Source organism: Plasmodium knowlesi (genome assembly GCF_000006355.2).
Source record: "Plasmodium knowlesi strain H genome assembly, chromosome: 11".
Classification (NCBI taxonomy): Eukaryota; Apicomplexa; class Aconoidasida; order Haemosporida; family Plasmodiidae; genus Plasmodium; species Plasmodium knowlesi.
The window spans coordinates 1,579,222-1,592,792 of NC_011912.2; the positions used below are offsets into that span (position 1 = coordinate 1,579,222).

The 13,571-nt window shown below is 41.9% G+C and overlaps 2 protein-coding genes across 2 annotated transcripts; one reads left to right on the plus strand and one right to left on the minus strand.

Moving 5' to 3' along the window:
- Positions 1–281: 281 nt before the first annotated feature.
- On the plus strand, positions 282–8,179 carry PKNH_1134400 (zinc finger protein, putative; the record flags this gene model as incomplete). Its single annotated transcript, XM_002261480.1, has 8 exons — positions 282–339; positions 672–820; positions 1,005–1,119; positions 1,225–1,337; positions 1,469–3,475; positions 3,636–7,536; positions 7,767–7,986; positions 8,122–8,179. The coding sequence occupies 8 exons, from the start codon at positions 282–284 to the stop codon at positions 8,177–8,179; spliced, it is 6,621 nt and encodes a 2,206-aa protein (XP_002261516.1).
- A 631-nt stretch (positions 8,180–8,810) lies between these two features.
- PKNH_1134500 (cdc2-like protein kinase, putative) lies at positions 8,811–11,045 on the minus strand (the record flags this gene model as incomplete). The annotated part of the gene is made up of 1 exon (XM_002261481.1): positions 8,811–11,045. One exon carries the CDS (start codon positions 11,043–11,045, stop codon positions 8,811–8,813), a length of 2,235 nt encoding a protein of 744 aa, XP_002261517.1.
- Positions 11,046–13,571: the final 2,526 nt, after the last annotated feature.

The following is a 13,571-nucleotide window of genomic DNA, read 5'->3' on the forward strand; positions in this document are numbered from 1 at the left end:
GTCATCCAGGCGGTATATCCCACGCAGGTGAAGCGCTATGAATCTCACAATCCAATTTAGCGTAGCTAGCGAATCGGAGGTTATCCCATTTGCGCCTGTTTAGACCCCTCTGTTGTTTGACACCCTGGTGCAACGGTTGATCGGTTAGCACCAAGGGGGATCGGGAGAAGCCCATGAAGTGGCACAGTATTCGCGGCGTAGCAGTCGCCACGAAGGAATAATTGCGCCTCCCCAACGAACCAACCAATCGATCAACTAATCAACCAATCAAACAATCAACCATGAAGAAAAAAAAAGTGGTCAAGTTGAAGGAGGAGTACATGCCGAAAGGGAACTACTGTAAAATTATATGAACATATATATGAAACACAAAAAAGTGATATGGTTTCATTTTCGACGGGTGGTTAGAGGGACTGGGAAAATTCCTACTCGTTCAGTCCAAAGCATCACCGTTGTCCTGTCCGAAAGTGAACAAAATATATTGTACCACCACAGGGTGATGCTTGTACCGCTCGTTCAGGGGGAATGTAGTCCTACGTGTACGCACATGTAGTTGTACGCACATGTAGTTGTACGCACATGTAGTTGTACGCACATGTAGTGGTACGGACATGCAGTTGTACGAACATAAATATTCACCTATGTGTGTTTCTTTCTTTCCCTCTCTACAGTTAGCAAAGATGCCCTATTGACCAATATTTTCATGCAGAGCGCGCAGAACGCCCTGTCGGAAGTCGAGTCGAAGAATTCTCAGTTAATTGTTAACTGTATAAATAAGTTGCACAAGAAAAATCTACAAACTAAATTGAAGGCCATAAATGTAAGTAGCCATTTTGACAGTTTTTTTTTTTTTTTTTTTTTTTTTTTTTTTTTTTTTTTTCTCAGCATCTGTATCGCTGCTTGTGCATGATCTATTGTGGTGTCTTTCCGGTGGATTTCTTAATCCCCCCCTCCAACTGGTGTCATCCATACCGTATATCATCCCTGCCATTACATACCCATAGGAACTAATTCAACACCTCAGCAAGTACGATGAGGACGAAGTGAGTCACCTGTTTTCCTCCTTCATTAGCGTGTACAAAAAATTGATATATCACCCGAACTATGGCCTGAGGGAAAGTAAGGAGCTCGTTTTACTTGCCCTTGTGCCGGACCACAGACTTGATCGCAGCCTCATTGCTCCGCCACTCTTCACTCTAAATAATTCCTTCCCCCATTTCATAGACCTGAACCTGTGCCTCAAGCTATTTATAGTGAAAGTTAAGACGAAGATCAAGGCCCACCTGAGTGTGTTCTTGCCGCCACTCTTTGTGTCTCTCTTCGACTACAGCAAAAATGTAAGGCGAGGATGTTACAGGGGGAGAGGCACTACGATGTGATGCGGAGCGAGGCATTTTAGGATGCATGTCGTGTCGGAAGTGCATCGGTCCAGTTGCCACACTGCTCTTTACTCCCCATCCTCTTACAGGTAAAAAACATCGCAGGCGAAATTTTGCTTATCATTTTTCCCCCCAAGGGGAAGACCCAAGAGTCGACAGGGGTGGAAGACGCAATCAAGCAAAATTCAGTGAAGGAAAAAAAAACGAAACCAGGAAAGATACGCCTGCAGGAGGAACTCAAGCTGTACGGAGTGATCAAAAATTTGAAGGTGAATTTGTCGAACCTGTATAACTGTCTCAAGTATGTTGGTGGCCCCCTGTCTGAGGAAGTCACACGAAATTTGAAAAATAAAAAGAACGATGAGGATTACGATTATGGTGTGTACCTCTTCAATGTGGTTTGTTTTTATCCGTCCCTCTTGTACATGATGGTGAGAATTGCTAAGGGATGTGACGACAATGGGGGGAAGCCAACTCCCCCCGTGGAGGAGAACGATGGAATGGTCTCACGAAATCAGAGAGACGTGAACTCAGTGAAACAATTCATCCGGAAGGAGTTCCCAGCCTTCGCAAGCACGTTTAACCTCTTTTTCAATGCAGTAAACTCAATTTACAAAGAAAATAAAGACAACGAGCGGGTAAAGAAAATGCTCTTCCTATCAGTGTACAACATTATATACTTGCTGAAGAAGTATAAACTGAACTACTCCGATTTTGATGAAGAAGAAGCCAACATATCCATCTTCAATTATATTTCTTCCGTCATTAGCAATAAAGATGAGTACATCATGAAACATATAAACCACTTGTTGCTGTTGTATTTTTTTTCGGAAAATAAAAAAATGATCAATGATAATTTTCTGAAAAGTTACTTGTCCCTAATTAAGCACAACAAAAATGTGAAGAACGACATTTTCAATTATAACATTTCTTTGTTCATTTTTATTTTTGAAAAAAATGACATTCGAGAATTTTTTTTCTTTTTTTTTTTTTTATTTTTGTTTTTGCTTCTCCACGGCATGTCGTCTTCGCTAGTTGTGTACTACGACCTGTTGCACCATTTGCTTGGCTACTTCAGAGAGGAGGTAACCCAGGGGAGAAGCTTCAGCCAAGGTGACGATGTGGGTGCACTGTACTCCCTTTCCGAATCTGATTGCTACACCGTACTCAGCGAAAGCATCTTGCACCTGCCACTAGAAACGATCCTTGCACAGAAAATTGGAGCGACCTACAAATGCTCATTCGGGGGGGCACACCATCTATATGAGGTCCTCTCCAACATATACTACTGCCACAAGAAGAAGCCAAGTAAAGGCGGTAAGGACAAGGATCAGTTTGAAGAGCTGAAGAGGAAAATAATTGCGGAGAAACTGGAGGAGGCTAACTTCATCCGTACCTATATCAACTTTATCAAGTTATCAAAATGTACACACACAGTAGTACTCAGTTCTTTCGACATGCTCAGTGAGTACACTGGCGACCTGGCAAAGGAATTGGAGGCAGACCATACGATGGAATGTGAAACACTCTTTCCCCCTTCGGGGGAATCCCCTCAGTGTGTTCACAACCCTAGCTACAAGCACAAATATCACGGCGTGGTTGACTTCATTCTGAATCTTCTAACGGAACTGAAAGAGGTGGTGTTCCCACCAGGGGGAGAAGGGGATAGTCTTGGACATATAACCAGCCAAAGCAATGCACCTGTCAGGATAGCCTTCATTCGAACCTTAAAGTGCACCTTCAAAATCGCCTGCCTTCTCGTGGAGGGAAGAAATTACGAAGCTGTTGGAATGGTGAAGAAACATTGGAGGCTTCTGGAGTTTCTCTTGGCGCAGGGGGAAGTGGAAGACGAAGACCTTTCGCTAGAGAGGGTATTTTGCGTCTTTATGGACTTCATGAAGTGGGGAAGAATTGGGGAGAAGGAGAAACAAAAGCAGAAGAAGGAGAAGGAGAAGGAGAAAGTGAACTTTTCAGAAGAGGCAACGCATGAGGGAGATGCCCTGTTCAGCTCTCTGGACGTTAGTTTGAACCTCTTATCATTCATTTGCTCCAAGGGGGGGAAGTCGTGTGATGCTCTGGCGAGGTCCTTGCAGGAGGTAAGCGTAGAAACGGTACATACAGGTTTAGCACTTTCGACTCTACACAAATTGCGCTTGCAATTCTTTTGTGTTTTACCCCCTTCTTTACATTCATAGGATCTGTTTCTACACGATAATGTGCACTTGCATATTTATTTCATCAACCCCCCCCTTTCAGGCACATTTTGAAGCACCTCCAACTGAAGAAACTGTCGAGGAACAGCTAACCATTTGTGTGAAGCTCATCAATTTTATGAAGAAGGAACGCACCAAGTTTTTCGACCTCTCTAAAACAGCTCTGGAAATATACAGTTACTACCTTCTGCAGGATGTAAGAGATGAACGTGGTATCCGAGGAAGAGGCGCATCACTGAAGGCGTTTTATGCCGCCGTGCAGAAGGACACAGAAAACTATCCTAACCTCTTTGGAGAGGAGTTCTACCAAGGTGTATTCCATGCGTATAAGAAAAAAATGAACTTGAGTGGATCCCTCCCGGATGAAGATTTTTCCGCTTTCTTCACCTCGTATGCAATGGGAAAAAGGGAGGATATTATCCCACTGGAAGATATCCACCTACATTTGTTGTTAGGAATTCTCTTGAATGTGAAAGACGAACATGTAGAGAGATGTATAAAGGAGTTGTACATGTCGTCAAGACTAAGTAAGGACAGTATATTATCCTTCCTTCTGGTAATGCGGGATATGTACAAATGGTGTAGGGAGAACGATGATGAGGAGAAAACGGGAAAGTTGTGGTCCTCCTTCACATCCACCGTGAAACTATTTGAAGACGATTGTAATGAAAATGAAAGTGATGATGATGACACAAGTGAAGTGGGCGAGGGAGACCATTTCAAGATTGGTTTACTTGTGAGGAATTCTTTGGTAAAGCTAACCTGCATTGGTGAGGAGGAGGAAGAAGAAAACACGAACTGCGCCTTGCCTGACAACGATTTGAAGAGGGAAGACGAAGAACATCACGCAAAAGGAAACGTTCAACAGAAGAAGAGTGAAGAAGGATTCTTGTTATTACGCAGGAGGAATATCCTAAATACGAAATTCATAGAGCGAATGCTAAATGTGTACAAACTATACTATCAAGTAGAATGTTTTTCTGTTGGCCACTTGAAGGAATTCACCATGCTATGCTTCGATGAGACCACTCCAGTGGCAAGTGAGGAGAAGGTACACAAAAACCAAGTATATCCATTCTGCACGTTCTACCATTTTGCATATGCCAATATTAGGAGTATATCGTTGTTCTATCACATCGTTAGCTTAAGAGATAAGATAGAAACATATGAAGCGGATGAAATGGGAATGTTGGATCTGCTCATTTATGTGTATAGAGAGTTGCAGAGGAAAAAGCGCAAGAAGAAAATACCTGACAAGCATGTGAGGATATCAGACTTGGTGTGTGTTATGAAGCAGGTGAATAAATGGGACATCTTCAACATTTGTAGAGACATACTAACGAATCGAAGAACTAGTGGAGAATTCTCTGTCGATACGATGAGGGATATCATACGCGAGCTGAACAACTTTAAGGTGAAGAGTTTGTTCGACTTGCAGGTGAAAATATTCCTGTTTGAGGAGTGCCTCCTCTGCGATGGAGGGACCTCTCACCTTTGTCATGTTTGCGACATTAACGGAGATGGTGTTCCCAGGGGTGATGTCCCAGAACGAGATACGAAGCAATACGAAGACGGAATCGTCAAGTTGAAGGAGCGACTGCCGCGAGATCTTCATGCCTACGTGGAGAAGAACCTGTCCCTCAGCGTCAAAGGAGAGCTACCATGCTTAAATCTTTTGTACCACCTAATTTGCATTAGTAACAGATACCCAGACGTTAATCTGTTCGAGTATACCATCGTGAAGAGGAAGGTTCTTTTGGAGATGGCCCTCCAGTATGTTACTTGGAGCAACTTTGATGTATTCTTCTGTTGCCTTGGCTTTGTGAGGGGTGGCCTTCTCAATGGTGAGGAAAGCATAACCAACGATAGAGAGAACATGCCAAAGGATGGAAAAGACACAACCAACGGTGTTCTCCCGAATGATATCCCAACGAAGGATGTCCCAACGAAGGATGCCCCCCCGAGTGAAGCCCACCCCGTGGAGGAGGCCTTCCGCAAGTATCTAACCACTCTGAAGAACTTCTACCGAAAAATGCACGACGAGCAGAGCGCACTGCATAGGCAGAAATGGAAGACTCTAAATGAGGCCTTAACAGGAAGTGACACTGGTAAGAAGGTACTTCCCCCTCTAGTTAACGGAAAACTAAACATACAAAAAAGCAGAGATAAAAAAATGGAAGGCAAAAGAGAGTCTCACCAATTATTGCATTCGAAGATGGGTTTACATTTTTTGAAGTACACATATATGAAGTGTCAAAAGGAGAAAAAAGCATACCTATCTACTTTTAAGGATAGAGACAAAATCACAGCCAATCTAGTGAAGCTTGTTTACTTCATCCTCTCCATTAGTTACCATGACGATGGATTAGTGGATTATGAAATTGTGACCATGGCTAGACAAATGCTCAAGCTGCTTATACAGATGGATGAAAAAAATATTAAATCCCTTTACAAGATTTATTTATTCTCTCTTCCAGATGGTGTTACTCACTTTTTCGACTACCTTACGACGGATATATTTCTTCTAAATGAATTGAAGTTAAGTAGACATGGGTTATGCAAATTGATGAGAAAAATACTGGATCTTTATGTAAACACTTATTATCTTTTTATTCTCTTTTCAAATGTAGAAAAATGCAGAGATAGCAATTTTTTCATTGACAGAACGATGAGCATTCTTATCATGAATTACTTTTTTTTTTCTGAACTGCATAAGTTGAGAGGTTCCCATATGTTTGCTTTTGGTGTGATAAATTCCTATTTGCATATTAATGAAGGGGGGAAGAACTTATTTCTGCTTTCCGCTGCAGGGGAGGAGGTTGATGGACATGCCTGTCGGGTCTTAGGCGTGGAACGGGACGGGCAACACGACGTGGAAGCGGGTGCACCAGGTGTGGGAGTAACTACTATGAGAAGTCACTCCAACATGGAATGTGGAGACTTGTGGAACCTCCCTGACGATAGCGATGAGGCCTTTTTGAGCGAACCTGTTGTGGACACCTCCAAAAAGAAGAGCAAGGAATCCCCAGTAAGCGAACAGAATGAAGTAAACAGAAAAGACACTCCAAACCGTAGTGGAGAGAGTAGTCCCACCTTGAGCCCAACCAAGGGGGTTCAAAAGAGCGAAGAAGAAACATCACAAAGTCATGGCAGTCGAAACGATACTCCTCCATCTGTACGTTTGTCTTCTCAAGGGAACCGCGCAAAGAGAGATGATAATTCCAAAAAAAAAATGAACCCGTTGTACGCATTGAAGAATCAACTGAAGAATCCATCTCTGCTAATCGACCTTAACAAAAATATTATGGATTTGTATTCCTTTGTCCTCGACTTAAATTATTTGAAAATCCTTCTCTCTATGTTAAACATATCTCTATCCTCCGAGTATTTTATTTACGAGCCTGAATTACACCAACAGTTCATGGCCTTTGTGGAAAGTAACAATTTATGTGTTGGTGATTTTTTGAGCGATGTTAGGCGCGTTGGAAACATCCTTGAGGAGGGCGCAGGTAAAAACAAGTGGGAAGGCAACTCATCTGGATGTAATCAGTTGGACAATCTTCCCTTCCCCTTTAAACACAGAAAAAAGTTCTACATCTTTCTGCTGGCCCTGCATCTTATCCTACGCCTCATAACGATTTACCCGAACGAGTGTATCACCATAACGAACGAAGCAAAGTTACATGACATTGTAAATTTCAACAGAATTCTCTTCTCAAATATAATTATTGCGAACCAGATAAACGAATTGAGATTCATTTCCACTGAGTACATTAACACCACGTTCCAATATGATCCCCTTACAAAAACGCTCACATTTAAATACAAGATAAAGGAAGACGACAGTGAGCAGTACGAGGACGTCACTGCCAAGTTGACTTTGACTTTCCTTCCCAACTATCCGTTCTCACATATGGTGATAAGTGACAGGATAGAATCTCTAGGTGAGGAAATCATCTTCCCCTCGTTATGAGCGTACTTGCATTTAAAAAAAAAAAAAAAAAAAAAAAAAAAAAAAAAAAAAAAAATTCTGTTCGACCGAATGGAGAGTATAACAGATATATAAGAAATTTAAACGTGTAAGAATAACTGAATGGTTATCAGTGCATATTTGCTACAAAGTAACTTGTCATTCCATGTGAAAAACGCTTTTCCCTCCTACCATCCTCCGCAGACAAGAAGGCCCAAGTGCACAACTCCATCAAGAGCATGTACAAGTATGCCCGGACGGGCAACATCAACGAGATGTTCGTAAAATTTGACAGTCTAATGAATGGCTACTTTGAGAATAAGTCCCAATGCAACATCTGCTTTATGATTTTGTACGAGACGAAGACATGTGACAAGGCTTGCTCCCAGTGCGGCACATCCTACCACAGCTACTGTCTACACAAGTACGTGCCACGCGGTGCTTGCGCAATGATAGCTCACTGTTAGCGGAGCGTTAGCAGAGCAAGAATTTTGCCTACCCATTATCTATCTTTACATTTTGTGACATTTCCTTTTTTCTTTACCCCCTTCCCCTGCAGGTGGTTCCTGACTTCCCACAATACCAAGTGCCCATCGTGCCAAATGCAATTCACTTAGTGTAGGAATACCGCGTGACAGTTATTCGGAGGTAATTTTCCAAGGGCTCATACTCCTCCCCAACGTGGATTCCCTACATATTCATCCATTTGAAAAATTTTCACTTGATTTATTTTCCTACACTTTGATATATTTACCAACACTATTGAAATGAACGCGTGTATATATTTGTGTTTAAGACAGTTGGCTATGTGAAAGACAGAATCGAGGGCCATGTGCGCGGAGGTTTTAAGCACATTTAATTTACAAAAAAAAAAAAAAAAATGTGGTGCTATGTTGTGCGACTTGACGTGGACAAAATGGTCCACTTCGAATACCAATTGACGACAGCGTAATTGCAGTTGTGCAGAAAACGAAAAGGGGGAAAAAGGATGCAAGGCACCCTGTTGCAAAGCGCCAATTTAAAAAATAGAAAATATGGAAGAAAAAAAAAAAAAAAAAAAAAAAAAAAAAAAAAATGAAACGATTCATGTGTAGGTAGTCGAATGGAGAAATATGCCATGTACGCTTATACATGTATACCAGTGCATGTATGTTGGCGTTGGTATTTCACGAATTGGATGTCCCCATGAACAAGATAGATGTTTCTGGGCGTTTCGCATGGCAAGGACACGAAGCTGAGTATACCTTGTTAGGTGAATCCATGGAATGTGGGTAGCGGGTGCGCAGCGGCACGGTTGGTAGTTGTGGCGGATTTGAAGTGATCCTTATGTCTCTGCTTCTTCCTATCAGGTGAGGAAAAATCTGGTATGGAAAGATTCCTCTTGACGCGCATTTGTGTTGCCCCTTCGTAAGATGTTTCCGGGTTCACAGCATGGTAACTGGATCTGTTGAATTTCCTTCTCTTAGAAGATGTAGAAGTAGGAGTAACATAGTTCGTGCTGTCATCGTAGAAAGACATTTCTTCCTTGGTCTCGATGACATTCTTTTCCTTCATGTCATTCAACACCTTAATACTAGCTCTCTTAATAAACCCATTGGCATTTTTATCATCCTTGGCATACTGGTCTGAAAAAATAGCAAAGGATCTTCTGCCACTTTTTTTATACCCTCCCAAATTTTTAAAGGTATCATTGATAAGTTTAAAAATAATTTTTCCATGTCTATCATTGGATTTGCATAAAAAATGAGATATCATCGTAGTGGTAAGAAGATTCTTTTTCTTCTGTTCAATTTCTCTAAATGTTTTTATTCCTATATAATATTTTAAGCAGTGTACATACCAGTTGTACACTCCTATTCCGTCTAGGTTATCAAAACGTATGTCTGAAAACCATGGATGTGATAATGCATCTGCAGCTGTAATTCTATCATTGGGGTTATACTTTAACATTTTGACGAGGAGATCTATGCCCAGCTCATCTATCCTTCCATTCGTTATTACATTGAGAGCATCTTTTTTATTTTTTATATTAACGTTGAAGAAATCTTCCTTAAGAGGATAGAATCTGGAGTCACTAAAAAATTCCAGCTCATCATTATTTGGTTTTCCTAAGGAATTCACAATTCTGATGATGAGATCAAATTCAGTTACGCCTCTGAATAGAGGCCTTCCTATAATTAGTTCGCAGATGATGCAGGCTGCAGACCAGATATCCACGTTCAGTCCGTACTGAAAATCTTTATTGTTGTAGTAGTCGTCTTCTTCTATTCCTCTCATGCGCGCTCTCTCTCGTTTTCGTTGTGTGTATTTCTCCCCCTCCTCTGTTCTTTCACCATGCGTCTCTTTCCCCCTCTCTTTGTTGTTTTTCTTCTTCCTATTATTTGAGTTACCATTCCCCTGATCGCTTCTATTTCCTCCGTTCCCCTCGGCCCTCCCCCTGTCAATTGTGCACCCAGCGCTCGCAGCGTGTATCCTCTTCTTACCCGTGCTATCGATACCCCTAGTGGAGATGGCCCGTGAGGGGTATGGTGCATTCGAATGAGGAGCACTCGCATGGGGGTGATTGATTTGGCTGTTATTTCCATGAGGTGGATTGGCGCATGTGGACAAGCCATTGACTGGCGCCTTGGCTTTCCCCCTAGCCTTGACCTTCCCCTTCTTACCCTTAGCCATTTCAAATTTGGAGAGAAGAACCTCCAGAGGACGATAATAAATAGTACACACAGTTGGAGTCATGTCTCCGTCATTTTTTAACTCCCTACATAAGCCTAAGTCACCAATTTTAAGTAAATATTTACGATTTGGTGTGTGTTGCAACATAACATTTTCAGGCTTTAAATCTCGGTGGCACATTTTATTGTTGTGTAGATAAGCTAGTCCATTTAATAATTGGAAGGATAACCATTTGGCTTCCTTCAAACTTAGCCCTGCCTGGTCATCAGTTATTTTGGTCTTCTGAATGAGTCTCTTCAAGTCTCCAGCATCACAATATTCATACGCAGCGAAGATAAATTTTTGGTCGGCTGAGAGAGGTGTCATGTCCAGTTTTTTGGAGTGCTGAAAGTTGGATGCATGATGTTGTAATATCTGGCGGTTAATATATTCACTAATGCATTTTTGTCTATCTATTGTTACGTCTATCAGTCTCAAAATATTTGGATGTCTCCCGATATTCTTCAAACAACTCAGTTCCCTCAAAGTTGTACAGCTAATCCCTTCTTCATTTATGGTTTTCAAATCATCACGGAAAAATTTTATCGCATAAATATTTTTCCTAAAGAAGACGAACTCATCCGTGTAGTAGTCGTATGGGAGGTAATTGGTATTTTGGTAGAGGTCGTTGTTATTGTTGTTGTTGTATTTGATTACCTTCCCTTTGTACACATCTCCGTAGGTCCCGCCACCCAGTTTCTCTTCCAGGGACACCGTCGAGTAGATATTGTTGAAATATATTTTGCACTTTGTCAGCGTTATACCGTACATGGTGGACGCAGCGATAGGGGGAGGGGGAGGACTAGTGCAGGTGTGTACACGTAATATGTATGATACCGAACAGAGTAATCAACAGAGTGGTCACAGTTCACTGGGGCCCTTCCTCCAACTGATCATTCGAACTGATCATTCGAACTGATCATTCAAACCGATCATCCGAACTGATCATCCGAACCGATCATCCGAACTGATCATCCGAACCGATCATCCGAACCGGGGGAGTGCCAGCCAAGTGTGGACCACGACGATTAACCCATAAGTACAGAGATGCTCCCCCTGTTGGCCCCCTGCAGAGGAGGGAAGTTATCCAAATGCAGTACGCACAAATGGAAGGTGTAAAGGTAAAGGAGAAGTAAAAGATGGGGGAGGGGCGGCGACTAAAGGTTTGCCCAAGTGTGTGTTTCTCCTCCCTACCCCCTTTCTTGGTGGAAACTCCCAGGGAAGTATTATCCCTGGTGGGAGGGAGTTTCCCTAGGTTAAGGAACGCGGAGTGTAGTGTACGCAGCGGATAGTAAACGCAGAGGGGGGAGTTCTTAGCTCGCCCGGGAGATATGCTTGATGGTTGGTGGTTGTGAGAGGAGATTCCTCACTGCCTCTTTCCAAGAGGAGCCTTCCGCGTGGCGCATTCCTAGTGATGTTTTCCCAGTGACGCCTTACCGTATGGTCTCCTTTCCTAAGATGTGTATGCATCACCCTAGGAACATTTGGAATGAAGAGAGAATTCGCGTTGCATGCACTTGGGCGTGTGTGAGAGGCGCGGGGTGTGTGCGTGCTTTTCGCGTGTGTAAGGGGGGAATTTGCGATATGGGTTAACATGTGTGAGGAATCAGGGCACGTGCGGGGCCAATCCTGAGTTTGCTTTCTTCCCGCATGCACCTCTCCCTCGCGTGCACCCTCCCGTGTGTAAGATCCAAGAGATACGCACACTCGATGAAGCCTCTAGGATCCCCTCAAAGAGCACTTTGAACGAATTGCCAGGATAAAAGAAGAGGATTTTTCAAACTACGGTTCTCATTTGACATGGGCTTAAATAAGGACAAAGGAAAAAAAAAAAAAAAAAAAAAAAAAAAAAAAAAAGGTACTGAAATAGACAAAGTGTAATTGAATAGGAGTTTTATTTGTCAAACGAAAAAACAAAAAGCACAAAAAAGGAGTTTCAAATTAGTAGCATATTTAAATTTATTAAAGTGGGTTTCAAAAGGAGAGAGGAAAAACATATGAGCCCTCATCCAGGAAAATAAAAAAGGAGAGAAAGAAATGCAAAAATCCATGTTAAAAAGCGCGGTGCGCAAAGTACGATATGACAGGCGCCGGGCCTTAAGCGCGATGTGTACCAAAAAGGAAATAAAAACAAGCATATGTTCTTGGAGGAGAATTCTCCAGCGCTCATCTTAACAAAGGTTTTATCGATAAAACGAGGGAATAAAATAAAAAAAAAAAAAAAAAAAAATAGGACTGCGTCAAATGAATATCCATCGGAAGTGCTAAAGATAACACTTGCCATTTTGAATTTCACTGATGAGAAACAGAAAGGAGGAAAGCTTAATCAATTTTATTTCCTTCAAATTTTATGGACATATATAGTCATTGTCTTCATTTTTTTTTTTTTTTTTTTTTTCTCAAAGTACCACTGATGTGTCGCCCCATTTTCGCGGCTACCTATGAACGTATCTCCTAGCTCAACGGTGTTAACCTGTTGATGCGCATTTTTCCATGAGTCTGGATAGATGAATACCGGTATAAGGAAGAAGCGTGATTAGCATTGCAGCGGGGGGTGGGGAACAGATACATTCCGCGCGATATTACATCGCTTCTACATGGGTTTATATCAAAAATTTCAATGAGGATTGTTTCTATGCGTATCATTCGCACACTTCCCTTCCCTATAGAGGGGGGGGGAGGGGTCCGCGCGTTCTGTTCCCATTCTCCTTTTGCCTTTCTTTTTTTCTCTCTTTTTTTTTTTTCTTAGAAACCTTCTACCACACTGTTTTACTTTCCCCCCCCTTCCCCTTGGTAGGAGAGAACCAGGCTTGTATTATAATTTTATAGTTCCAACTCAGTTACCAGTTAGAACGACGGATGGTTAGCTAAACATGTGTGCAAAGATATCAGGAGGTGTACGTTGCACAACATCCTCGTGATTTTTTCTGGAGGAACAACGGAGAGAGGGAAATTCGGACCAACATTGGTAACCGATTGAGTTTGTGTTTAACTGAGAATATAATATATGGAGGTGAATTGCAGCGGAGGATATACTTTCAGCATGTCGTATGCCGCTTGAACCGTGGGTGAGGGTACGAAAATTGTACCATGCGTTGTTCGCTAATCTGGCGAACACTTCACAACCAGTTATGCACATCATATGGACGTTTTCTTTTGTAAGTGGAACTGCTAACTAGGAATTAGCAATAAAAAATAATTTAGCTATTTTTTTTTTTTTTTTTTCATAAAATTATGAAATTCCTCTGATGTTACACCATAACAAGGACAAATAGATCGCGCAACAAATTTTGAAGA